The sequence below is a fragment of the Gambusia affinis genome, linkage group LG14 (genome assembly GCF_019740435.1).
Source record: "Gambusia affinis linkage group LG14, SWU_Gaff_1.0, whole genome shotgun sequence".
Lineage (NCBI taxonomy): Eukaryota > Metazoa > Chordata > Actinopteri > Cyprinodontiformes > Poeciliidae > Gambusia > Gambusia affinis.
Genome location: NC_057881.1, coordinates 5,296,600 through 5,323,318, shown reverse-complemented (window position 1 = coordinate 5,323,318; position 26,719 = coordinate 5,296,600). Strand labels below are relative to the sequence as shown.

At 43.2% G+C, this 26,719-nt stretch overlaps 2 protein-coding genes across 2 annotated transcripts; both read right to left on the bottom strand.

Annotated features, from left to right (window-relative positions):
* Nucleotides 1-1,552: 1,552 nt before the first annotated feature.
* On the bottom strand, nt 1,553-4,021 carry LOC122844060 (integumentary mucin C.1-like). The gene is made up of 5 exons (XM_044139246.1): nt 3,946-4,021; nt 3,158-3,212; nt 2,882-3,080; nt 2,122-2,551; nt 1,553-2,080 (listed from the first exon to the last, which is right to left on the bottom strand). The coding sequence occupies exons 2-5, from the start codon at nt 3,189-3,191 to the stop codon at nt 1,553-1,555; spliced, it is 1,191 nt and encodes a 396-aa protein (XP_043995181.1). The 5' UTR covers nt 3,192-3,212; nt 3,946-4,021.
* A 121-nt stretch (nt 4,022-4,142) lies between these two features.
* On the bottom strand, nt 4,143-16,770 carry LOC122844059 (mucin-2-like). The gene is made up of 2 exons (XM_044139245.1): nt 13,778-16,770; nt 4,143-4,220 (listed from the first exon to the last, which is right to left on the bottom strand). The coding sequence occupies exons 1-2, from the start codon at nt 16,757-16,759 to the stop codon at nt 4,143-4,145; spliced, it is 3,060 nt and encodes a 1,019-aa protein (XP_043995180.1). The 5' UTR covers nt 16,760-16,770.
* Nucleotides 16,771-26,719: the final 9,949 nt, after the last annotated feature.

Genomic DNA, 26,719 nt, shown 5'->3' with positions numbered 1-26,719 from the left:
CTGACATCAAGGGATTTACTGTTCAGGTCATAAGCACACACACTCAACATTCAAATATTTGACATCTAAACCTAGAATAAGCAAATTAAAAATTGAGTTAATTAAATAGAAATCTAATTAGAAGTATGTGTTGTAATCTAACATTGTATTTTATGTTCTCTTACTCAAAGTTGTTTTTATTCTATCCTTTACATTCTCTGTGCATCTTAATCCAGTTTTTCATGTCACGTTTTTTTTTTGTTTTGTTTTGTTTTGTTTTTTGACACCTACTGCAATTGTAATAGTGTAACCAGGAAGACCTGATCCAAGTTCCCAGTTGATTAGATCAGTGTTTCCCAACCCCGGTCCTCAGGTGACACTGCCCTGCATGTTTAAGGTATTTCCTTGCTTCAGTCCAGCTGATTTCAATTGATGACTGATTAACAGGCGTTTGTTGAACTGCAATCAGTTGAATCAGGCACATTAAAGCACGGAAACCTCTAAAACATGTTGGTCAGGGAGAAAAAATAGTGATAAATGTGAGAGATGTGGAGAAAAAGAAAATGTAGAACACATACTGATGAAATGTAAATCATATGAACTCGAAAGGGAAGAATTAAAGAGAATAGTTAGAAGTATAGGGCATGAATGGAATCTCAAAGGTATATTAGGAAATGAAGGAAACATAACAGATATTCATAAATTAAGGAACGCATTGTTTATCTATCTTAAGAATACAAAATTAAAAAATAGAATCTAATAGATGTGAAGTAACGCTGCTACACACTCATGTACAGTAGGTGGGGGTATGCACCTTAAAGTTGCTTGTGATCCGCCATAATAGAAAAGAAGAAGAAGAACATGTTGGACAGTGTGCCTTGAGGACCGGGGTTGGGAAACACTAAATTTAGGGTGACCAGATTTGGGTTTCTGAAAAGGACTTTCTTATGTGAATTAGCAGGGTTCTAAATATTTCATGTTTATCAGTGTGTGTTTGCTGCCCTCTGCTGGTGAGAAGAGAGCACAAGCAATTCCACACAAAATATCAACTGTAAATGCCATAAAACCAAGTCTGAATAATTTTCTTCCATTCTTTATTGATAAATAATTATATAAAATATATTAGTATTCAAACAGTTACAAATTGGTCACAACTATGAAAAGCACAAATTTCTGGAACAAGTGTAATTAATAAAATGCTTACAATACATATTTGTTAAAACAATACAGAAAAACAGAACATGAGATTACATATTTTAAGAAATAAGATGTAATTTTTGCCTAATTTTTATACGGCTCATTAGGTCCTGCAAGAAAGTTTTAAGCAAAAATAAAATCTTCTGAAAGAAAAATGTGGAAAATTACTGGTAGGCATAAATTATTTTTAGTAAATTATTTTTTATGGGATATTAGTATTACATTTAAGTACATGTACAAAGAACAAAAAGAATAAATTTATGACCATAATAAATAAGAAGAAATAATAAAAATCTCTTGCTGTGAAGATGTTCAGTGAAATTTTCAGTTAAAAAAAGCTGCTGTAATGACTGCTGTGAGCAAAAGAAAACTTATTTTATGACTCCCTGCTGAAGAAGCAGTTGTAGTTGGGGGAACAGTGGGTGTTGGTGGAGCAGTTTTTGTTGTAGATGGTGCAGCAGTTGTGGTGGTAGAAGTTGCAGCTGTTCTGGTTGGAGCACCAGAGGTTATGATAGGGGAAGTAGTGGATGTTGTTGGGGCAACAGTGGTTGTGGTTGAAGCAGATGTGGTTGTGGTTGGAGCAGCTGTAATTGTTGTTGGGGCAGATGTTGTTGAAGCCACTGTGGTTGTTGTTGTTGAAGCCACAGTGGCTGTGGTAGGCGCAGCAGTGGTTGTTGGTGGAGCAGGTGTTGTTGTGGTTGGGGCAGATGTTGTTGAAGCCACAGTGGCTGTGGTAGGCGCAGCAGTGGTTGATGGAATAGTGATTGTTGTTGGAGCAGTGGTTTTTGTGGTTGAAGCAGATGTGGTTGTTGTTGGGGCAGATGTTGTTGAAGCCACAGTGGCTGTGGTAGGCGCAGCAGTGGTTGATGGAGTAGTGATTGGAGCAGTGGTTTTTGTGGTTGAAGCAGATGTGGTTGTTGTTGGGGCAGATGTTGTTGAAGCCACTGTGGTTGTTGTTGTCACAGCAGTGGTTGATGGAGTAGTGGTTGTTGTTGTCACAGCAGTGGTTGATGGAGTAGTGGTTGTTGTTGTCACAGCAGTGGTTGATGGAGTAGTGGTTGTTGTTGGAGCAGCAGTGGTTGTGGTTGAAGCGGTTGTGGTTGGTGCACCAGTTGTTGTTGTTGGGGCAACGGTTGTTGTTGGCGCAGCAGTGGTTGTGTTGGTTGGAGAAGCAGCAGTTATAGTTGGATCTGCTGTGGTGGTTTTGGCAGCTGTTGTGGTTGGAGAAGCTGTAGTTGTTGTTGGAGAAGCTGTAGTTGTTGTTGGAGCCATAGTGGTTGTGGTTGGAGCAGCTGTCATGGTTGGAGCAGCTGTCATGGTTGGAGCAGCAGTGGTTATGGTTGGAGAAGCAGAGGTTGTAGTTGGAGCTGGTGTGGTTGTGGTTGGAGCAGCTGTCATGGTTGGAGCCATAGTGGTTGTGGTTGGAGCAGCTGTCATGGTTGGAGCAGCAGTGGTTATGGTTGGAGAAGCAGAGGTTGTAGTTGGAGCTGGTGTGGTTGTTGTTGGGGCAGCTGTCATGGTTGGAGCAGCTGTCATGGTTGGAGCAGCAGTGGTTATGGTTGGAGAAGCAGAGGTTGTAGTTGGAGCTGGTGTGGTTGTTGTTGGGGCAGCTGTTGTTGTTGGAGCCACAGTGGTTGGAGCAGCTGTTGTGGTTGCCACAGCAGTGGTTGTTGTGGTTTGGGCAGATGGTGTTGGCACAGCAGTGGTTGTTGTTGGAGCAACTGTTGTGGTTGGAGAAACAGCGGTTGTAGTTGGAGCGGCTGTGGTTGTTTGGGTGGCTGTTGTGTTTGGTGCAGCAGTGGTTGTTGTTGGGGCAGCTGTGGTTATGGTTGGAGGCTCGTCTGTTGTGGTTTGAGCCTCATTGGTCGTTGTGGTGGCAGCACCCTTCGTTTTCAATGCTATAGCTATGTCAAAAATAAATTGCGTACATTATTTTTCTTATTGTTAGCTTCTCACATTGTTGTGACATGTTTTTACTTACCAGCAGCCAGAATAAATATCCAAAAAATCTTCATTATGATCCTGTATTATAATTCCTGTTCAAGAAATAACACATTTGTTAGCATTTAATTTTAAAACCTCTCAAATGTTTAAAAATTTTTTTTAGATATTTTTCCTTACATATTTTCTTTCCTTCATCTGGCATAACACCATTTAAACCTTTAGCTGTCACCCTGAAATCTTTTAAATGCTATCTAATGGTTCAATGAGGGCACCATTGGCATAACAGTTAAGGATTTAAAGATTACAAATCACGTTTATTTCTCTTTTAAATATGCCTTTTCGTATTGTATTCAAAAGCATTGGTTGTTGTTGGGGCAGCAGCAACAACCACTGCTTAGCGCAGCTGTGTTTGTGGTTCAAAAACATTTTCTACAATGTTTTTGAAAGTAGGAGAAAGTGTATTTCCATTTTATTTCCAATGTTCAATAATAAACATTTTGATGTTAGATAAGTCTTCTTTCAACTCAGCCTAATTCTCATCAATTCACTTGTATTTATTTATGGTTGTTTCAGAACTAATATCATAATACATTTTACAATAAAAACAGACCTAGTTCTTATGAAGACACACAGTATATAATCAAATTAATCCAAGACCATTTGGAATTCAATTCCATGTGCCTTATCTTTATTTTAAGGTTGTCAAATTTAATTTGTTATGCTTCCTGAGCATTACCATTTTGTTTTAAAAGAAAGTAATCTATACATAGTAGTCTCCAGTGCTATATTTTCATAATAACAGAATTATAGTAAAGCAACACTTACAGTTTTAGCCGAATGTATTCTCTTTACTGTGAGAAGAGTGGAGAGTCTCTTTGTTTCCTTCTTTTCGCTGGTTGACTGGTACTGCTCAATGGTGTAGTGAAGAGCTTTATTTCCATCAGGAGCAGGTAGCATGACGTTAGGTGCACGGAAAGATGGAAATTAGTAATTCTGTGAACAATGCTTTATTATAGGTGTGGCTAACTGTCATATATTTCTGTCTTTAATTTGTTTGTGAAATGTGTCTGAGGTAAACTTGTTGAGCGGGATTTCTTTTCCTGTTAGACATAAGAACATGGTGTTAAATTTAGGATTGTGTTGCTGCTGATGCTAATGAAAGTCCTTTACACACGCATATAATTTTATTTTTATTGAAAATAGATATTAAACCTAACTCCATGTCCTTAATATTATTGCTTAAATACTGAATTGAATGAAAGAATATTGAATAATTTTTATTGTTTTTAATTATAAATTAAATATGAAAAATATAACAAATATGTTTTTTGGTAATATCCATCCATCCATCCATTTTCTTTACACCCTTCTTCCCTAAATGGGGTCGGGAGGGTTGCTGGTGCCTATCTCCAGCTGCGTTCCGGGCGAGAGGCGGGGTTCACCCTGGACAGGTCGCCAGTCTGTCGCAGGGCAACACAAAGACTTACAAGACAAACAACCATGCACACACCTAGGGAGAATTTAGAGAAACCAATTAACCTGACAGTCATGTTTTTGGACTGTGGGAGGAAGCCGGAGAACCCGGAGAGAACCCACGCACGCACAGGGAGAACATGCAAACTCCATGCAGAAAGATCCCCGGCCGGGAATCGAACCCAGGACCTTCTTGCTGCAAGGCAACAGCTCTACCAACTCCGCCACTGTGCAGCCCTTTTTGGTAATATTTTTAATATTTTACAATATTGCATTTCTCTACATAATAGTTATGGAATGTATTTTATGTGATTACTCCAAGACACCCAAAGTGATTGTTCTGACAAGGAGACTTAGTTTAGCTGAATGTAAATTACAATCCATGACTTTCTTTAAATCATGTTTCATGAAAGTCTTGCTTTGATTTTTCAGTGTTCAAAACAGTTTTTTTTTCCTGAATTGAAGTGTCATTTATAAACTTTTGTCAAAATTGATATTTAAAAGTGAAATAAAGGACTGATGTTTTGGTTGTACAAGTTAATATGAATAATAAAGTATAGACCTGGTGCTGTAAACTCAATTCATTAAGTTTATCCAATTCAATTAGCTAAGTTTATCCAACTCTATATATTATGATCATCCAACTCAATTCAGTTTATCCGGCTTAATTTATTAAGTTTTCTTAACTAAATTTATTAAGTATGTTTAAAATGTAAGTCAGTCTTACTCAAATCATTCAGTTTACTTCAAATAAAGAAATAAACTAATAAAGGATCTTTTTTAAAAGGGTGTTTTGGCTCAGGTGGCTTTTATTTTTATTTGAGAGGAGTTAGACAGGAAAGAGGGGGAAGACACACTCTGCAAAGTGTATTTGGCTGTAGTTCATTTTATGGACTTATTTACATTAATCTCACCTTAATTCTTTTTATTTAGTGATAACTTACTTTTTTGTGTTCAGCTAGCTTAAAAGTTATAAATCTTTAACGTAAAATAACTTTTTACTTTGACTTTACTTGAATCAGTTGAGCTTAATGGCAGTTTTTATATCCTATATCTGACCAACTCAATTTATTATGTTCATCCAACTCAATATATTATGATTATCCAACACAATTCATTAAGTTTATCCATCTCAACTTACTAAGTTTTCACAGCTTCATTTATTAAGTTGACTTAACTAGACAAATTTAAGTCTAATAAAGGATCTCTTTTTTTAAAAGGGTTTTTTGTTTTTGGCTCAGGCGGCTTTTATTTGGGAGTAGTTACACAAGAAAGTGGAGGACAGCATGCAGCAAAGGTCATCAGGCCGGGAATCAAACCTGCGATAGCGGCGTCGAAGACTACGGCCTCCTTATGTGAGTTGTGCTTTATCCCTGCACCACCACAGCACCCTTCTCAGTACAGAATCTTTATGATGATGTATTAGGTGCTGTTGACATTCAGATTTTCAAGGGAATGGGGCTGTTGCCCATGTCACCCAAATCAGTAATGATGTTGATGTCAATGCTGAACAAACATTTGCAATCCGCTATTTGCCTTTTTTCTTTACTGTAGTATTTGTGGGTTGCATAATTGTAAAGTCACAGTGGTGGATTAAATCGGTAAACCCCCACTGAAGGCCCAGGCACAGCCACTGGCCATGCAATTCTAAAAACAAACACATCCATATAAGTCAGAATCAGTTTTTTTATTAATGAATAATAAATTAAATGATAGTTTAAAGGAAAGGGGAAAAAACAAGAGGATACATGCTGGACAATCAGTCACATATATTCTGCAACCACAGAAAAAATAAATATTAAATTAACAACAATAGCATTTAAAAAATATATACAATAATATCTCATTTTGTAGAGTAGTTGTAAAAGAGTAAAAGTCTTAAGAGAAAAAAACGGATTGGATTAATTTAAGACTATAATGTACATTTATGTTGTATTTGAAGATCATAGTAAACTAGAAAATTCCTGAAGAAATTTAACTGGGGCCTGCCAAAGTGTGCCCGTCGGTTTGGACCCAGCGTTCTGATGCTAAGAATTAGCATCAATGCTAAGCTTAAAAACTTCCAAAGAACCATGTGGAGAATCACAAGAATGTTGACTAACATGGACATGCACGATTCAGCATGATAATCAGCTCACTAGCATGTTGTCTATACTTGACTTACACCATTAAGTATACTAAACATGGCTAAAAAGACAAAAAAATACCCAATAGCTTATTTAAGATAAAATGCTAATGCTAATGAACTGCCTTGCTGCGCAAGGCAGTTCCCTAACCTGAGAGAAGAATATAAAGCATTCTAATATTATTGCATCGCCTTACGGCGATGCATTAACCTGAGGGTCATATTCAGGCTTTTATTTTGAAATTTGCAGTAAGCTTCATATTAAATGCCCACACTAATCCAGTGTCTAAGAGTGCTTTGGATAAACCAATCACGTCAAGCAAAAATGAGCAAATATATGATGTAAAAATTGCCAAGGCTTTTATTTTGAAATTTTCAGTAAGCATCATAAGAAATGGTCAAACTCATCCCATGTGTAACAGTGAATGTGTTAAATCGTTTCTATAATGCTCAAAACACAAGTAGTTCTAAAGGCCAGCTCAGTCCTCCTCTGTAGTAACTGACAGTTCCACCATGTTGTAGTTCTAACCTTCAGTCTTTGTAGTTCTAAAGAGCAGCTCAACTGTCATGAGAGTGAAACACAGGGAGAGATGGAATCCTAATAGTTTGAAGCAGTTAGTTTTTCTGATCAAAGCAGGCCAAACATATCTTTACCTAAATGCTGCCAATAGCATGTGGGGTATCATTTGAATGTTCTCTGTAACTGACTTACTCAATTCAGTATATTTAAAATGACTAATAAGTAAGAAAAATAGCTAATAGTTTATTTAAGATAAGACTAATAAAGCATTCTAATATTATTGCATCGCCTTACGGCGATGCATTATTGTTCTGATTGTCCTATTTAATATCATTAGGTCAAAGGTTAATGCCATTGCACTGGCTTGCTGCGCAAGCCAGTGCCATAACCTGAGAGGAAAAGATAATATAGGCAGAGATTTTTACCTATATTATCTCACTGACCTGACAGAAATATTGGGGCTTTTATTGGGAAATTTCCATTAAGCTTTATTTAAAAATTACACATTAATCCTGTGTGTAAGAATGGTTTGTTAAAATCTGTTATAAAATGCCCAAAACACAAGTAGTTATAAAGGCCAGCTCATTCCAGAGTGTCCTCCCATAAATCAGCTGCTCTGGCCCCATGTGTTCCGTTGCTATGGTAATGGATCAGCTGCTTACTGTCATATGTGTGTGAGACAGAAAGGGGGGAAAAAAATTCTATCTTTGTGAGACACCCAGCCAATTAATATGGAAAAAGCACTCCGAACAAACCTTTGCCGTTCAGGAACCGTAATACATATTCAAAAACCGTTTGAAGCGTATAAGAGGGCTATTTGTCTTCTCCGATAGTACCGCAATTCATATTTTTACCTCATTCACAGTAATTGCAGTGATGAGACAAAAAATTGTGCAGAAACTTTTCAGAAATACATGGAAGTGAATCAGGGAGAGCGTCAGTTACCCTGTCCCATAATTTCACTCTGAAGCACCTTGACAGAAAACCGTAAATGCTAGAGAAATATCGAACACATTTTACCGGAGCAGGCACGCGTATCAATGTCATGACCGAGTTTGATACCAATCGGGCGATATTTGTGGGGCGGACGGCGATTTCAAAATCGCTTTGGGGTCAAAAATCTGCTTCAATTCTCACTCTACTGGAGCGCCAGTTGGTTTCAGTTATGCTCATGCGTTTCGCAGTTGGAAATTTTGCCTTTGTTCGCTACGCCGCCATAAGTCCGATTCCTTATAAAAATAATAGCTCCCCTCCCGGGACCGAGCCGCACGTTTTGATACCACTTTTGTGGCTGGGCTCGCAGCGGTACGAGCCGCATTAACGGTGACGGAAGAATAAGTTAAGAACTAGAAAATTCCTGAAGAAATTTAACTGGGGCCTGCCAAAGTGTGCCCGTCGGTTTGGACCCAGCGTTCTGATGGTAACAATTAGCATCAATGCTAAGCTTAAAAACTTCCAAAGAACCATGTGGAGAATCACAAGAATGTTGACTAACATGGACATGCACGATTAAGCATGATAATCAGCTCACTAGCATGTTGTCTATACTTGACTTACACCATTAAGTATACTAAACATGGCTAAAAAGACAAAAAAATACCCAATAGCTTATTTAAGATAAAATGCTAATGCTAATGAACTGCCTTGCTGCGCAAGGCAGTTCCCTAACCTGAGAGAAGAATATAAAGCATTCTAATATTGTATTGCTTACGATGCATTAACCTGAGGGTCATATTGAGGCTTTTATTTTGAAATTTGCAGTAAGCTTCATATTAAATGCCCACACTAATCCAGTGTCTAAGAGTGCTTTGGATAAACCAGTCACGTCAAGCAAAAATGAGCAAATATATGATGTAAAAATTGCCAAGGCTTTTATTTTGAAATTTTCAGTAAGCATCATAAGAAATGGTCAATCTAATCTCATGTGTAACAGTGAATGTGTTAAATCGTTTCTATAATGCTCAAAACACAAGTAGTTATAAAGGCCAGCTCAGTCCTCCTCTGTAGTAACTGACAGTTCCACCATGTTGTAGTTCTAACCTTCAGTCTTTGTAGTTCTAAAGAGCAGCTCAACTGTCATGACAATGAAACACACAGGGAGAGATGGAATACTAATAGTTTTAAGCAGTTACTTTTTCTGATCAAAGCAGGCCAAACATATCTTTACCTAAGTGTTGCCAATAGCATGTGGGGTATCATTTGAATGTTTTCTGTAATTGATTTACTCCATTCAGTATATTTAAAATGACTAATAAGTAAGAAAAATAGCTAATAGTTTATTTAAGGTAAAAGGCTTATCTTAATGATCTGCCTTGCTGCGCAAGGCAGATCCCTAACCTGAGAGAAGAATATAAAGCATTCTAATATTATTGCATCGCCTTACGGCGATGCATTAACCTGAGGGAAACATGAAGGCTTTTATTTTGAAAAATAAACATAAGCTTCATATTAAATGCCCACACTATGGCGTTTTGGTTGTCCTATTTAATATCATTAGGTCAAAGGTTAATGCCATTGCACTGACTTGCTGCGCAAGCCAGTGCCGTAACCTGAGAGGAAAAGATAATATAGGCTGATATTTTTTTCACTGACCTGACAGAAATATTTGGGCTTTTATTGGGAAATTTCCATTAAGCTTTATTTAAAATTGACACATTAATCCTGTGTGTAAGAATGGTTTGTTAAAATCAGTTATAAAATGCCCAAAACACAAGTAGTTCTAAAGGCCAGCTCATTCCAGAGTGTCCTCCCATGAATCAGCTGCTCTGGCCTCATGTGTTCCGTTGCTATGGTAATGGATCAGCTGGTAACTGTCATGTCTGTGTGAGACAGAAAGGGGGGAAAAAAATTCTATCTTTGTGAGACACCCAGCCAATTAATATGGAAAAAGCACTCCGAACAAACCTTTGCCGTTCAGGAACCGTAATACATATTCAAAAACCGTTTGAAGCGTATAAGAGGGCTATTTGTCTTCTCCGATAGTACCGCATTTCATATTTTTACCTCATTCACAGTAATTGCAGTGATGAGACAAAAAAAAACTTTTCAGAAATACATGGAAGTGAATCAGGAGAGGCGTCAGTTACCCTGTCCCATAATTTCACTCTGAAGCACCTTGACAGAAAACCGTAAATGCTAGAGAAATATCGAACACATTTTACCGGAGCAGGCACGCGTATCAATGTCATGACCGAGTTTGATACCAATCGGGCGATATTTGTGGGCGTGACGGCGATTTCAAAATCGCTTTGGGGTCAAAAATCTGCTTCAATTCTCACTCTAAAAAGTGGCAGTTGGTTTCAGTTATGCTCTGCGTTTCGGCAGTTGGAAATTTGGCTCGTTTTCGCTTTTGATCGTACGTCCGATTCCTTATAAAAATAATAGCTCCAATGCCGGGACCGAGCCGCACGTTTTGATACCACTTTTGTGGCTGGGCTCGCAGCGGTACGAGCCGCATTAACGGTAACGGAAGAAGAAATATATAATATTAAAGAGACATTCTATTGGGTGTAGAACAATAGGTTCCTGCCCATGCAATGAGGAGGCAGTGACTGACTTGCTTCGCAAGTCAGTCACTGCTCTCCTTATGCATTGCTATGGGGCAGGCCCCAACTAGAAAATTCCTGAAGAAATTTAACTGGGGCCTGCCAAAGTGTGCCCGTCGGTTTGGACCCAGCGTTCTGATGCTAACAATTTGCATCAATGCTAAGCTAAGTTCAAAAATTCCAAAGAACTATGTGGAGAATCACAAGAATATTGACTAACATGGACTTGCACCATTCAGCATGATAAACTAAATGAATCAGCTAAAATTAGCCAAAATGCTAATGTTAGCATGAATGCTCTCAGTAGCATGTGGGATATTATTAGAATGTTCTCTGTAATTTACTTAATTCCTTCAGTATACTAAACATGGCAGATAAGTAAGAAAAATAGGTAATAGCTTTTTTAAGCTAAATGGCTAATGCTAATTAACTGCCTTGCGTAGCAAGGCAGTTCCCTAACCTGAGAGAACCAGATAATGCAGAATGATATCATTGCACCGCCTACGGCGGTGCACTATTCAGAGGGGCATATTGAGGCTTTTATTTTGAAATTTGCAGTAAGCTTCATATTAAATGCCCACACTAATCCAGTGTCTAAGAGTGCTTTGGATAAACCAATCACGTCAAGCAAAAATGAGCAAATATATGATGTAAAAATTGCCAAGGCTTTTATTTTGAAATTTTCAGTAAGCATCATATGAAATGGTCAAACTAATCCCATGTGTAACAGTGAATGTGTTAAATCGTTTCTATAATGCTCAAAACACAAGTAGTTCTAAAGGCCAGCTCAGTCCTCCTCTGTAGTAACTGACAGTTCCACCATGTTGTAGTTCTAACCTTCAGTCTTTGTAGTTCTAAAGAGCAGCTCAACTGTCATGAGAGTGAAACACACAGGGAGAGATGGAATCCTAATAGTTTGAAGCAGTTACTTTTTCTGATCAAAGCAGGCCAAACATATCTTTACCTAAGTGTTGCCAATAGCATGTGGGGTATCATTTGAATGTTTTCTGTAATTGACTTACTCAATTCAGTATATTTAAAATGACTAATAAGTAAGTAAAATAGCTAATAGTTTATTTAAGGTAAAAGTCTTATCTTAATGATCTGCCTTGCTGCGCAAGGCAGATCCCTAACCTGAGAGAAGAATATAAAGCATTCTATTATTATTGTACGCCACGGCGATGCATTAACCTGAGGGAAATATGAAGGCTTTTATTTTGAAAAATAAACATAAGCTTCATATTAAATGCTCACACTAATCCAATGCCTAACAGTGTTTGGGTTAAATTCCTTATTTACTGGCCTAAACAGCCAGTAGTTCTAAATGGAAGCTCTGTTTTAACTGAGTGTTAGTTAGAACTACAGATATGGTGTTCTAATAGTCCTATTTAATATCATTAGGTCAAAGGTTAATGCCATTGCACTGGCTTGCTGCGCAAGCCAGTGCCATAACCTGAGAGGAAAAGATAATATAGGCAGAGATTTTTGCGCTGCACTCACCTGACAGAGATATTGGGGCTTTTATTGGGAAATTTCCATTAAGCTTTATTTAAAAATTACACATAATCCTGTGTGTAACAATGGTTTGTTAAAATCAGTTATAAAATGCCCAAAACACAAGTAGTTCTAAAGGCCAGCTCATTCCAGAGTGTCCTCCCATGAATCAGCTGCTCTGGCCTCATGTGTTCCGTTGCTATGGTAATGGATCAGCTGCTAACTGTCATGTCTGTGTGAGACAGAAAGGGGGGAAAAAAATTCTATCTTTGTGAGACACCCAGCCAATTAATATGGAAAAAGCACTCCGAACAAACCTTTGCCGTTCAGGAACCGTAATACATATTTGAAAACCGTTTGAAGCGTATGAGAGGGCTATTTGTCTTCTCCGATAGTACCGTAATTCATATTTTTACCTCATTCACAGTAATTGCAGTGATGAGACAAAAAATTGTGCAGAAACTTTTCAGAAATACATGGAAGTGAATCAGGGAGAGCGTCAGTTACCCTGTCCCATGATTTCACTCTGAAGCACCTTGACAGAAAACCGTAAATGCTAGAGAAATATCGAACACATTTTACCGGAGCAGGCACGCGTATCAATGTCATGACCGAGTTTGATACCAATCGGGCGATATTTGTGGGCGTGACGGCGATTTCAAAATCGCTTTGGGGTCAAAAATCTGCTTAAATTCTCACTCTAAAAAAGCGGCAGTTGGTGTCAGTTATGCTCTGCGTTTCGGCAGTTGGAAATTTTGCTCGTTTTTCGCTTTTTACGTCGCCATCGTAAGTCCGATTCCTTATAAAAGTAATAGCACCCCTCCCGGGATCGAGCCGCACGTTTTGATACCACTTTTGTGGGTGGGCTCGCAGCGGTACGAGCCGCATTAACGGTGACGGAAGAATAATAAATAATACGTAATAAAGAGGCGTTCTATTGGGTGTAGAACAATAGGTGCCTGCCATGCAATGCATGGAGGCAGTGACTGACTTGCTTCGCAAGTCAGTCACTGCTCTCCTTATGCATTGCTATGGGGCAGGCCCCAATTACAAAATATTAGTTCACAGAAATAAACATAATGTTTCATGTCATTTAGAAAATATATTCAGGATTGCATGGCTTATTTGAAGATAAGCATAAGTCCAGTTTTAATTGAACATCAGTACTGAAAAAAAAGCTATGATCAAGAAGACACTTGATTTGTTGTGAACTGCACTGGAGGTTGTTGTTGTTTTAGTTGTTGAAACTGTGCTTGTAGTTCCAGCAGTAGATGTAGTGGGTGTACTTGTTAGAGTTGTTGTTGTTGGTGTAGGTGTGGTTGTTGTTGTAGCTCCTGTGGTTGTTGTTGGAGCTGCTGTGGTTGTTGTTGGTACAGCTGTGGTTGTAGTTGGTGCAGTCATGTTTGTAATTGGAAGCACTGTGGTCGTAGTTGGGACTACTGTGGTTGTAGTTGGAGCAACTTTAGTTGTTGGTTCAGTTGTGGTTGTTGTTGGTACTACTGTGGTAGTAGTTTGAGCCACTGTGGTTGTTGTTGGAGCTTCTGTAGTTGTTGTTGGAGGTGATGTGGTTGTAGATGGTACAGATGTGGTTATTGTAGCTGCTGTGGTTATTGTTGGTACAGCTGTATTTGTTGTTGGTGCAGTCATGGTTGTAGTTGGAAGCACTGAGGTCATACTGGGAAATGCTTTGGTTGTAGTTGGAGAAGCAGTAGTTGTTGGTGTAGCTGTGGTTGTTCTCAGAGCAGTTGTGGTTGTTGGTGTAGGTGTGCTTGTTTTTGGAGCAGCTGTTGTTGTACTTGGTACACCTGTGGTTGTAGAAGGAGCCTCTGTGGTTGTTGTTGGAACCACTGTGGTTGTCGTCTGAGCAGATGAAGTTGTTGTTGGTGCAGGTGTGGTTGTTGTCGGAGCAGCTGTGTTTGTTGTAGGGACAGCTGTGGTTGCAGTTTGAGCCACTGTGGTTGTTGTTGGTTCAAGTGTGGTTGTTGTTGGTATCGCTGTGGTAGTAGGTGGAGCAACTGTGGTTGTAGTTGGTACAGCTGTAGTTGTTGTTGGTGCAGTCATGGTTGTAGTTTGAAGCACTGTTGTCATAGTTGGAGCTGCTGTGGTTGTTGGTGGTGCTGCAGTGGTTGTTGCAGTTTCTGTGGTTGTTGTTTGAGCAGCTGTGGTTCTTAGCTCAGCTGTTGTTGTTGGTACAGCTGTAGTTGTTGTTGGTGCAGTCATGGTTGTAGTTGGAAGCACTGTGGACATAGTTGGAACTGCAGTGGTGGCAGGTGGAGCAGCTGTAGTTGTTGTTGGTGTAGGTGTGATTGAAGTTGGAGCAGCTGTTGTTATTGTTGGAGCCACTGTGGTTGTTGTTGCAGCTTTTGTGGTTGTTGTTTGAGCAGCTGTGGTTGTTGTTGGCACAACTGTAATTGTTGTTGGTACAGTTGTGGTTGTTGGTGCAGTCATGGTTGTAGTTGGAAGCACTGTGGTCGTAGTTGGGAGTGCTGTAGTTGTTGTCGGAGCAGCTGTGGTTGTTGTTGGTACAGCTGTGGTTGTAGTTGGGGCCTCTGTTGATGGAACAGCTGTGGTTGTTGTTAGCTCAGCTGTTGATGTTGTTAGCTCAGCTGTTGATGTTGTTGGTACAGCTGTAGTTTTTGTTGGTGCAGTCATGTTTGTTGTTGGAAGCACTGTGGTCATTGGTGGAACTGCTGTGTTGGTAGTTGGAGCAGCTGTGGTTGTTGTTAGAGCCACTGTGGTTGTTGTTGGAGCCACTGTGGTTGTTGTTGATACAGATGTGGTTGTTGTTGGCACAACTGTCATTGTTGGTACAGCTGTGGTTGCTGTTGGTGCAGTAATGGTTGTAGTTGGAAGCACTGTGGTTGTAGTTGGGAGTGTTGTGGTAGTTGTTGGGGCAGCTGTAGTTGTTGTTGGTGTAGGTGTGGTTGTGGTTGTCGTTGGAGCCGCTGTGGTGGTTGTTGGTGCCGCTGTGGTAGTTGTTGCAGTTTCTGTGGTTGTTGTTTGAGCAGCTGTAGTTGTTGTTGGTTCAGCTGTAATTGTTGGTACAGCTGTGGTTGCTGTTGGTGCAGTTATGGCTGCAGTTGGAAGCACTGTGGTCGTAGTGAGGAGTGCTGTGGTCATTGTTGGAGCAGTTGTAGTTGTTGGTTCAGGTGTGGTTGATGTTGGTACAGCTGTGGTAGTAGTTGGAGCCACTGTGATTGTTGTATGTGCAGCTGTGGTTGTAGTTGGGGCCTCTGTTGTTGTTGGTACTGCTGTGGTTGTAGTTGGCACAACTGTGGTTGTTGTATGTACAGCTGTGGTTGTAGGTTTTGCTGTTGATGTAGTTGGTACATTTGTGGTTGTAGTTGGGGCCATTGTGTTTGCTGTTGGAGCTTCTGTGGTTGTTGTTGGAGCCACTGTGGTTGTTGTTGGTGCAGTTATGGTTGTAGTTGGAAGAACTGTGGTCGTAGTTGGGATTGCTGTGGTTATTGTTGGAGCAGCTGTAGTTGTTGCTGGTTCAGGTGTGGTTGTTGTTGGTACAGCTGTGGTTGTTGTTGGGGCCTCTGTTGTTGGAACTGCTGTGGTTGTTGTTGGCACATCTGTGGTTGTTGTTGCAGCTGTGGTTGTTGATGGAACAGCTGTGGTTGTTGTTAGCTCAGCTGTTGATGTTGTTAGCTCAGCTGTTGATGTTGTTGGTACAGCTGTAGTTTTTGTTGGTGCAGTCATGTTTGTTGTTGGAAGAACTGTGGTCGTAGTTGGGATTGCTGTGGTTATTGTTGGAGCAGCTGTAGTTGTTGCTGGTTCAGCTGTGGTTGTTGTTGGTACTGCTGTGGTAGTAGTTGTAGCCAGTGTGGTTGTTGTTTCTGCAGCTGTGGTTGTAGTTGGTGCCTCTGTTGTTGTTGGAACTGCTGTGGTGGTAGTTGGCACAATTGTGGTTTTTGGTGCAGCTGTGGTAGTAGTTGGGGTCGATGTGGTTGTTATATGTGCAGCCGTGGTTGTACTTGGGGCCTCTGTTGTCGTTGGAACTGCTGTGGTTGTAGTTGGCACAACTGTGGTTGTTGTCAGAGCAGCTGTGGTTGTTGTATGTACAGCTGTGGTTGTAGTTTGAGCTGCTGTGGTTGTTGTTGTTGGAGCTTCTGTGGTTGTTGTTGGTGCAGTTGTGGTGGTAGTTGGAAGCACTGTGGTCATAGTAGGGAGTGTTGTGGTTGTTGTTGGAGCAGCTGTAGTTGTTGTTGGTACTGCTGTGGTAGTAGTTGTAGCCAGTGTGGTTGTTGTTTGTGCAGCTGTGGTTGTAGTTGGGGCCTCTGTTGTTGGAACTGCTGTGGTTGTAGTTGGCACAACTGTGGTTGCTGGTACTGCTGTTGTAGTAGTTGTAGCCAGTGTGGTTGTTGTATGTGCAGCTGTGGTTGTAGTTGGGACCTCTGTTGTTGTTGGAACTGCTGTGGTTGTTGTAGGTGTTGCTGTTGTTGTAGTTGGTATATCTGTTGTTGTAGTTGGGGCCATTGTGGTTGTTGTTGGAGCTTCTGTGGTTGTTGTTGGAGCCACTGTTGTTGTTGTTGGATCTTCTGTGGTTGTTGTTGGAGCCACTGTGGTTATTGTTGGAGCAGCTGTAGTTGTTGTTGGTTCAGGTGTGGTTGTTGTTGGTACTGCTGTGGTAGTAGTTGTAGCCAGTGTGGTCGTTATTTGTGCAGCTGTGGTTGTAGTTGGGGCCTCTGTTGTCGTTGGAACTGCTGTGGTTGTAGTTGGCACAACTGTGGTTGTTGTCAGAGCAGCTGTGGTTGTTGTATGTACAGCTGTGGTTGTAGTTTGAGCTGCTGTGGTTGTTGTTGTTGGAGCTTCTGTGGTTGTTGTAGGTGTTGCTGTTGTTGTAGTTGTTACATCTGTGGTTGTAGTTGGGGCCGTTGTGGTTGTTGTTGGAGCTTCTGTGGTTGTTGTTGGTGCAGTTATGGTTGTAGTTGGAAGCACTGTGGTCGTAGAAGGGAGTGTTGTGGTTGTTGTTGAAGCAGCTGTAGTTGTTGTTGGTTCAGGTGTGGTTGTTGTTGGTACTGCTGTGGTAGTAGTTGTAGCCAGTGTGGTTGTTGTTTGTGCAGCTGTGGTTGTAGTTGGGGCCTCTGTTGTTGGAACTGCTGTGGTTGTAGTTGGCACAACTGTGATTGTTGGTAGTGCTGTTGTAGTAGTTGTAGCCAGTGTGGTTGTTGTATGTGCAGCTGTGGTTGTAGTTGGGGCCTCTGTTGTTGTTGGAACTGCTGTGGTTGTAGTTGGCACAACTGTGGTTGTTGTCGGAGCAGCTGTGGTTGTTGTATGTTCAGCTGTGGTTGTAGTTTGAGCTGCTGTGGTTGTTGTTGGTACAGTTGTGGTTGTTGTTGGAACTTCTGTGGTTGTTGTAGGTTTTGATGTTGTTGTAGTTGGTATATCTGTTGTTATAGTTGGGGCCATTGTGGTTGTTGTTGGAGCCACTGTGGTTGTTGTTGGAGCCACTGTGGTTGTTGTTGGAGCTTCTGTGGTTGTTGTTGGAGCCACTGTGGTTATTGTTGGAGCAGCTGTAGTTGTTGTTGGTTCAGGCGTGGTTGTTGTTGGTACTGCTGTGGTAGTAGTTGTAGCCAGTGTGGTTGTTGGTGCAGCTGTGGTAGTAGTTGGGGTCGATGTGGTTGTTATATGTGCAGCCGTGGTTGTAGTTGGGGCCTCTGTTGTCGTTGGAACTGCTGTGGTTGTAGTTGGCACAACTGTGGTTGTTGTCAGAGCAGCTGTGGTTGTTGTATGTACAGCTGTGGTTGTAGTTTGTGCTGCTGTGGTTGTTGTTGTTGGAGCTTCTGTGGTTGTTGTTGGTGCAGTTGTGGTGGTAGTTGGAAGCACTGTGGTCATAGAAGGGAGTGTTGTGGTTGTTGTTGGAGCAGCTGTAGTTGTTGTTGGAACTGCCGTGGTTGTAGTTGGCACAACTGTGGTTGCTGGTACTGCTGTTGTAGTAGTTGTAGCCAGTGTGGTTGTTATATGTGCAGCCGTGGTTGTAGTTGGGGCCTCTGTTGTCGTTGGCACAACTGTGGTTGTTGTCAGAGCAGCTGTGGTTGTTGTATGTACAGCTGTGGTTGTAGTTTGAGCTGCTGTGGTTGTTGTTGTTGGAGCTTCTGTGGTTGTTGTAGGTGTTGCTGTTGTTGTAGTTGTTACATCTGTGGTTGTAGTTGGGGCCGTTGTGGTTGTTGTTGGAGCCACTGTGGTTGTTGTTGGAGCTTCTGTGGTTGTTGTTGGAGCCACTGTGGTTATTGTTGGAGCAGCTGTAGTTGTTGTTGGTTCAGGCGTGGTTGTTGTTGGTACTGCTGTGGTAGTAGTTGTAGCCAGTGTGGTCATTATTTGTGCAGCTGTGGTTGTAGTTGGGGCCTCTGTTGTTGTTGGAACTGCTGTGGTGGTAGTTGGCACAATTGTGGTTGTTGGTGCAGCTGTGGTAGTAGTTGGGGTCGATGTGGTTGTTATATGTGCAGCCGTGGTTGTAGTTGGAGCCTCTGTTGTCGTTGGAACTGCTGTGGTTGTAGTTGGCGCAACTGTGGTTGTTGTCAGAGCAGCTGTGGTTGTTGTATGTACAGCTGTGGTTGTAGTATGTGCTGCTGTGGTTGTTGTTGTTGGAGCTTCTGTGGTTGTTGTTGGTGCAGTTGTGGTGGTAGTTGGAAGCACTGTGGTCATAGTAGGGAGTGTTGTGGTTGTTGTTGGAGCAGCTGTAGTTGTTGTTGGTACTGCTGTGGTAGTAGTTGTAGCCAGTGTGGTTGTTGTTTGTGCAGCTGTGGTTGTAGTTGGGGCCTCTGTTGTTGGAACTGCCGTGGTTGTAGTTGGCACAACTGTGGTTGCTGGTACTGCTGTTGTAGTAGTTGTAGCCAGTGTGGTTGTTATATGTGCAGCCGTGGTTGTAGTTGGGGCCTCTGTTGTCGTTGGAATTGCTGTGGTTGTAGTTGGCACAACTGTGGTTGTTGTATGTACAGCTGTGGTTGTAGTTTGAGCTGCTGTGGTTGTTGTTGTTGGAGCTTCTGTGGTTGTTGTAGGTGTTGCTGTTGTTGTAGTTGGAACCTCTGTGGTTGTGGTTGGAGCTGCTGTGGTTGTGGTTGGAGCAGCTGTGGTTGTGGTTGGAGCCGCTGTGGTTGTGGTTGGAGCAGCTGTGGTTGTGGTTGGAGCCGCTGTGGTTGTGGTTGGAGCAGCTGTGGTTGTTGTTGGTTCAGGCGTGGTTGTTGTTGGTACTGCTGTGGTAGTAGTTGTAGCCAGTGTGGTCATTATTTGTGCAGCTGTGGTTGTAGTTGGGGCCTCTGTTGTTGTTGGAACTGCTGTGGTGGTAGTTGGCACAATTGTGGTTGTTGGTGCAGCTGTGGTAGTAGTTGGGGTCGATGTGGTTGTTATATGTGCAGCCGTGGTTGTAGTTGGGGCCTCTGTTGTCGTTGGAACTGCTGTGGTTGTAGTTGGCACAACTGTGGTTGTTGTCAGAGCAGCTGTGGTTGTTGTATGTACAGCTGTGGTTGTAGTTTGTGCTGCTGTGGTTGTTGTTGTTGGAGCTTCTGTGGTTGTTGTTGGTGCAGTTGTGGTGGTAGTTGGAAGCACTGTGGTCATAGTAGGGAGTGTTGTGGTTGTTGTTGGAGCAGCTGTAGTTGTTGTTGGTACTGCTGTGGTAGTAGTTGTAGCCAGTGTGGTTGTTGTTTGTGCAGCTGTGGTTGTAGTTGGGGCCTCTGTTGTTGGAACTGCCGTGGTTGTAGTTGGCACAACTGTGGTTGCTGGTACTGCTGTTGTAGTAGTTGTAGCCAGTGTGGTTGTTATATGTGCAGCCGTGGTTGTAGTTGGGGCCTCTGTTGTCGTTGGAACTGCTGTGGTTGTAGTTGGCACAACTGTGGTTGTTGTCAGAGCAGCTGTGGTTGTTGTATGTACAGCTGTGGTTGTAGTTTGAGCTGCTGTGGTTGTTGTTGGAGCTTCTGTGGTTGTTGTAGGTGTTGCTGTTGTTGTAGTTGTTACATCTGTGGTTGTAGTTGGGGCCGTTGTGGTTGTTGTTGGAGCTTCTGTGGTTGTTGTTGGTGCAGTTATGGTTGTAGTTGGAAGCACTGTGGTCGTAGAAGGGAGTGTTGTGGTTGTTGTTGGAGCAGCTGTATTTGTTGTTGGTTCAGGTCTGGTTGTTGTTGGTACTGCTGTGGTAGTAGTTGTAGCCAGTGTGGTTGTTGTTTGTGCAGCTGTGGTTGTAGTTGGGGCCTCTGTTGTTGTTGGAACTGCTGTGGTTGTAGTTGGCACAACTGTGGTTGTTGTCGGAGCAGCTGTGGTTGTTGTATGTACAGCTGTGGTTGTAGTTTGAGCTGCTGTGGTTGTTGTTGGTACAGTTGTGGTTCTTGTTGGAGCTTCTGTGGTTGTTGTAGGTGTTGCTGTTGTTGTAGTTGGTATATCTGTTGTTGTAGTTGGGGCCATTGTGGTTGTTGTTGGAGCTTCTGTGGTTGTTGTTGGAGCCACTGTGGTTGCTGTTGGATTTTCTGTGGTTGTTGTTGGAGCCACGGTGGTTATTGTTGGAGCAGCTGTAGTTGTTGGTTCAGGTGTGGTTGTTGTTGGTACTGCTGTGGTAGTAGTTGTAGCCAGTGTGGTTGTTGTTTCTGCAGCTGTGGTTGTAGTTGGTGCCTCTGTTGTTGTTGGAACTGCTGTGGTGGTAGTTGGCACAATTGTGGTTTTTGGTGCAGCTGTGGTAGTAGTTGGGGTCGATGTGGTTGTTATATGTGCAGCCGTGGTTGTACTTGGGGCCTCTGTTGTCGTTGGAACTGCTGTGGTTGTAGTTGGCACAACTGTGGTTGTTGTCAGAGCAGCTGTGGTTGTTGTATGTACAGCTGTGGTTGTAGTTTGAGCTGCTGTGGTTGTTGTTGTTGGAGCTTCTGTGGTTGTTGTTGGTGCAGTTGTGGTGGTAGTTGGAAGCACTGTGGTCATAGTAGGGACTGTTGTGGTTGTTGTTGGAGCAGCTGTAGTTGTTGTTGGTACTGCTGTGGTAGTAGTTGTAGCCAGTGTGGTTGTTGTTTGTGCAGCTGTGGTTGTAGTTGGGGCCTCTGTTGTTGGAACTGCCGTGGTTGTAGTTGGCACAACTGTGGTTGCTGGTACTGCTGTTGTAGTAGTTGTAGCCAGTGTGGTTGTTGTATGTGCAGCTGTGGTTGTAGTTGGGGCCTCTGTTGTTGTTGGAACTGCTGTGGTTGTTGTAGGTGTTGCTGTTGTTGCAGTTGGTATATCTGTTGTTGTAGTTGGGGCCATTGTGGTTGTTGTTGGAGCTTCTGTGGTTGTTGTTGGAGCCACTGTGGTTATTGTTGGAGCAGCTGTAGTTGTTGTTGGTTCAGGTGTGGTTGTTGTTGGTACTGCTGTGGTAGTAGTTGTAGCCAGTGTGGTCGTTATTTGTGCAGCTGTGGTTGTAGTTGGGGCCTCTGTTGTTGTTGGAACTGCTGTGGTGGTAGTTGGCACAATTGTGGTTGTTGGTGCAGCTGGGGTAGTAGTTGGGGTCGATGTGGTTGTTATATGTGCAGCCGTGGTTGTACTTGGGGCCTCTGTTGTCGTTGGAACTGCTGTGGTTGTAGTTGGCACAACTGTGGTTGTTGTCAGAGCAGCTGTGGTTGTTGTATGTACAGCTGTGGTTGTAGTTTGAGCTGCTGTGGTTGTTGTTGTTGGAGCTTCTGTGGTTGTTGTAGGTGTTGCTGTTGTTGTAGTTGTTACATCTGTGGTTGTAGTTGGGGCCGTTGTGGTTGTTGTTGGAGCTTCTGTGGTTGTTGTTGGTGCAGTTATGGTTGTAGTTGGAAGCACTGTGGTCGTAGAAGGGAGTGTTGTGGTTGTTGTTGGAGCAGCTGTAGTTGTTGTTGGCTCAGGTGTGGTTGTTGTTGGTACTGCTGTGGTAGTAGTTGTAGCCAGTGTGGTTGTTGTTTGTGCAGCTGTGGTTGTAGTTGGGGCCTCTGTTGTTGTTGGAACTGCTGTGGTTGTAGTTGGCACAACTGTGGTTGTTGTCGGAGCAGCTGTGGTTGTTGTATGTACAGCTGTGGTTGTAGTTTGAGCTGCTGTGGTTGTTGTTGGTACAGTTGTGGTTGTTGTTGGAACTTCTGTGGTTGTTGTAGGTTTTGATGTTGTTGTAGTTGGTATATCTGTTGTTATAGTTGGGGCCACTGTGGTTGTTGTTGGAGCCACTGTGGTTGTTGTTGGAGCCACTGTGGTTGTTGTTGGAGCTTCTGTGGTTGTTGTTGGAGCCACTGTGGTTATTGTTGGAGCAGCTGTAGTTGTTGTTGGTTCAGGTGTGGTTGTTGTTGGTACTGCTGTGGTAGTAGTTGTAGCCAGTGTGGTCATTATTTGTGCAGCTGTGGTTGTAGTTGGGGCCTCTGTTGTTGTTGGAACTGCTGTGGTGGTAGTTGGCACAATTGTGGTTGTTGGTGCAGCTGTGGTAGTAGTTGGGGTCGATGTGGTTGTTATATGTGCAGCCGTGGTTGTACTTGGGGCCTCTGTTGTCGTTGGAACTGCTGTGGTTGTAGTTGGCACAACTGTGGTTGTTGTCAGAGCAGCTGTGGTTGTTGTATGTACAGCTGTGGTTGTAGTTTGAGCTGCTGTGGTTGTTGTTGTTGGAGCTTCTGTGGTTGTTGTTGGTGCAGTTGTGGTGGTAGTTGGAAGCACTGTGGTCATAGTAGGGAGTGTTGTGGTTGTTGTTGGAGCAGCTGTAGTTGTTGTTGGTACTGCTGTGGTAGTAGTTGTAGCCAGTGTGGTTGTTGTTTGTGCAGCTGTGGTTGTAGTTGGGGCCTCTGTTGTTGGAACTGCCGTGGTTGTAGTTGGCACAACTGTGGTTGCTGGTACTGCTGTTGTAGTAGTTGTAGCCAGTGTGGTTGTTGTATGTGCAGCTGTGGTTGTAGTTGGGGCCTCTGTTGTTGTTGGAACTGCTGTGGCTGTTGTAGGTGTTGCTGTTGTTGCAGTTGGTATATCTGTTGTTGTAGTTGGGGCCATTGTGGTAGTTGTTGGAGCTTCTGTGGTTGTTGTTGGAGCCACTGTTGTTGTTGTTGGATCTTCTGTGGTTGTTGTTGGAGCCACTGTGGTTATTGTTGGAGCAGCTGTAGTTGTTGTTGGTTCAGGTGTGGTTGTTGTTGGTACTGCTGTGGTAGTAGTTGTAGCCAGTGTGGTCGTTATTTGTGCAGCTGTGGTTGTAGTTGGGGCCTCTGTTGTTGTTGGAACTGCTGTGGTGGTAGTTGGCACAATTGTGGTTGTTGGTGCAGCTGGGGTAGTAGTTGGGGTCGATGTGGTTGTTATATGTGCAGCCGTGGTTGTAGTTGGGGCCTCTGTTGTCGTTGGAACTGCTGTGGTTGTAGTTGGCACAACTGTGGTTGTTGTCAGAGCAGCTGTGGTTGTTGTATGTACAGCTGTGGTTGTAGTTTGAGCTGCTGTGGTTGTTGTTGTTGGAGCTTCTGTGGTTGTTGTTGGTGCAGTTGTGGTGGTAGTTGGAAGCACTGTGGTCATAGTAGGGAGTGTTGTGGTTGTTGTTGGAGCAGCTGTAGTTGTTGTTGGTACTGCTGTGGTACTAGTTGTAGCCAGTGTGGTTGTTGTTTGTGCAGCTGTGGTTGTAGTTGGGGCCTCTGTTGTTGGAACTGCCGTGGTTGTAGTTGGCACAACTGTGGTTGCTGGTACTGCTGTTGTAGTAGTTGTAGCCAGTGTGGTTGTTGTATGTGCAGCTGTGGTTGTAGTTGGGGCCTCTGTTGTTGTTGGAACTGCTGTGGTTGTTGTAGGTGTTGCTGTTGTTGCAGTTGGTATATCTGTTGTTGTAGTTGGGGCCATTGTGGTTGTTGTTGGAGCTTCTGTGGTTGTTGTTGGAGCCACTGTGGTTATTGTTGGAGCAGCTGTAGTTGTTGTTGGTTCAGGTGTGGTTGTTGTTGGTACTGCTGTGGTAGGAGTTGTAGCCAGTGTGGTCGTTATTTGTGCAGCTGTGGTTGTAGTTGGGGCCTCTGTTGTTGTTGGAACTGCTGTGGTGGTAGTTGGCACAATTGTGGTTGTTGGTGCAGCTGGGGTAGTAGTTGGGGTCGATGTGGTTGTTATATGTGCAGCCGTGGTTGTAGTTGGGGCCTCTGTTGTCGTTGGAACTGCTGTGGTTGTAGTTGGCACAACTGTGGTTGTTGTCAGAGCAGCTGTGGTTGTTGTATGTACAGCTGTGGTTGTAGTTTGAGCTGCTGTGGTTGTTGTTGGAGCTTCTGTGGTTGTTGTAGGTGTTGCTGTTGTTGTAGTTGTTACATCTGTGGTTGTAGTTGGGGCCGTTGTGGTTGTTGTTGGAGCTTCTGTGGTTGTTGTTGGTGCAGTTATGGTTGTAGTTGGAAGCACTGTGGTCGTAGAAGGGAGTGTTGTGGTTGTTGTTGGAGCAGCTGTAGTTGTTGTTGGCTCAGGTTTGGTTGTTGTTGGTACTGCTGTGGTAGTAGTTGTAGCCAGTGTGGTTGTTGTTTGTGCAGCTGTGGTTGTAGTTGGGGCCTCTGTTGTTGTTGGAACTGCTGTGGTTGTAGTTGGCACAACTGTGGTTGTTGTCGGAGCAGCTGTGGTTGTTGTATGTACAGCTGTGGTTGTAGTTTGAGCTGCTGTGGTTGTTGTTGGTACAGTTGTGGTTGTTGTTGGAACTTCTGTGGTTGTTGTAGATTTTGATGTTGTTGTAGTTGGTATATCTGTTGTTGTAGTTGGAGCCGCTGTGGTTGTGGTTGGAGCCTCTGTGGTTGTGGTTGGAGCCGCTGTGGTTGTGGTTGGAGCAGCTGTGGTTGTGGTTGGAGCCGCTGTGGTTGTGGTTGGAGCTGCTGTAGTTGTTGTTGGTTCAGGTGTGGTTGTTGTTGGTACTGCTGTGGTAGTAGTTGTAGCCAGTGTGGTCATTATTTGTGCAGCTGTGGTTGTAGTTGGGGCCTCTGTTGTTGTTGGAACTGCTGTGGTGGTAGTTGGCACAATTGTGGTTGTTGGTGCAGCTGTGGTAGTAGTTGGGGTCGATGTGGTTGTTATATGCAGTGGTTGTACTTGGGGCCTCTGTTGTCGTTGGAACTGCTGTGGTTGTAGTTGGCACAACTGTGGTTGTTGTCAGAGCAGCTGTGGTTGTTGTATGTACAGCTGTGGTTGTAGTTTGAGCTGCTTTGGTTGTTGTTGTTGGAGCTTCTGTGGTTGTTGTTGGTGCAGTTGTGGTGGTAGTTGGAAGCACTGTGGTCATAGTAGGGAGTGTTGTGGTTGTTGTTGGAGCAGCTGTAGTTGTTGTTGGTACTGCTGTGGTAGTAGTTGTAGCCAGTGTGGTTGTTGTTTGTGCAGCTGTGGTTGTAGTTGGGGCCTCTGTTGTTGGAACTGCCGTGGTTGTAGTTGGCACAACTGTGGTTGCTGGTACTGCTGTTGTAGTAGTTGTAGCCAGTGTGGTTGTTGTATGTGCAGCTGTGGTTGTAGTTGGGGCCTCTGTTGTTGTTGGAACTGCTGTGGCTGTTGTAGGTGTTGCAGTTGGTATATCTGTTGTTGTAGTTGGGGCCATTGTGGTTGTTGTTGGAGCTTCTGTGGTTGTTGTTGGAGCCGCTGTGGTTGTGGTTGGGTTCTCTGTGGTTGTTGTTGGAGCCACTGTGGTTATTGTTGGAGCAGCTGTAGTTGTTGTTGGTTCAGGTGTGGTTGTTGTTGGTATTGCTGTGGTAGTAGTTGTAGCCAGTGTGGTCGTTATTTGTGCAGCTGTGGTTGTAGTTGGGGCCTCTGTTGTTGTTGGAACTGCTGTGGTGGTAGTTGGCACAATTGTGGTTGTTGGTGCAGCTGGGGTAGTAGTTGGGGTCGATGTGGTTGTTATATGTGCAGCCGTGGTTGTAGTTGGGGCCTCTGTTGTCGTTGGAACTGCTGTGGTTGTTGTTGGCACAACTGTGGTTGTTGTCAGAGCAGCTGTGGTTGTTGTATCTACAGCTGTGGTTGTAGTTTGAGCTGCTGTGGTTGTTGTTGTTGGAGCTTCTGTGGTTGTTGTAGGTGTTGCTGTTGTTGTAGTTGTTACATCTGTGGTTGTAGTTGGGGCCGTTGTGGTTGTTGTTGGAGCTTCTGTGGTTGTTGTTGGTGCAGTTATGGTTGTAGTTGGAAGCACTGTGGTCGTAGAAGGGAGTGTTGTGGTTGTTGTTGGAGCAGCTGTATTTGTTGTTGGTTCAGGTGTGGTTGTTGTTGGTACTGCTGTGGTAGTAGTTGTAGCCAGTGTGGTTGTTGTTTGTGCAGCTGTGGTTGTAGTTGGGGCCTCTGTTGTTGGAACTGCTGTGGTTGTAGTTGGCACAACTGTGGTTGTTGGTACTGCTGTTGTAGTAGTTGTAGCCAGTGTGGTTGTTGTATGTGCAGATGTGGTTGTAGTTGGGGCCTCTGTTGTTGTTGGAACTGCTGTGGTTGTAGTTGGCACAACTGTGGTTGTTGTCGGAGCAGCTGTGGTTGTTGTATGTTCAGCTGTGGTTGTAGTTTGAGCTGCTGTGGTTGTTGTTGGTACAGTTGTGGTTGTTGTTGGAGCTT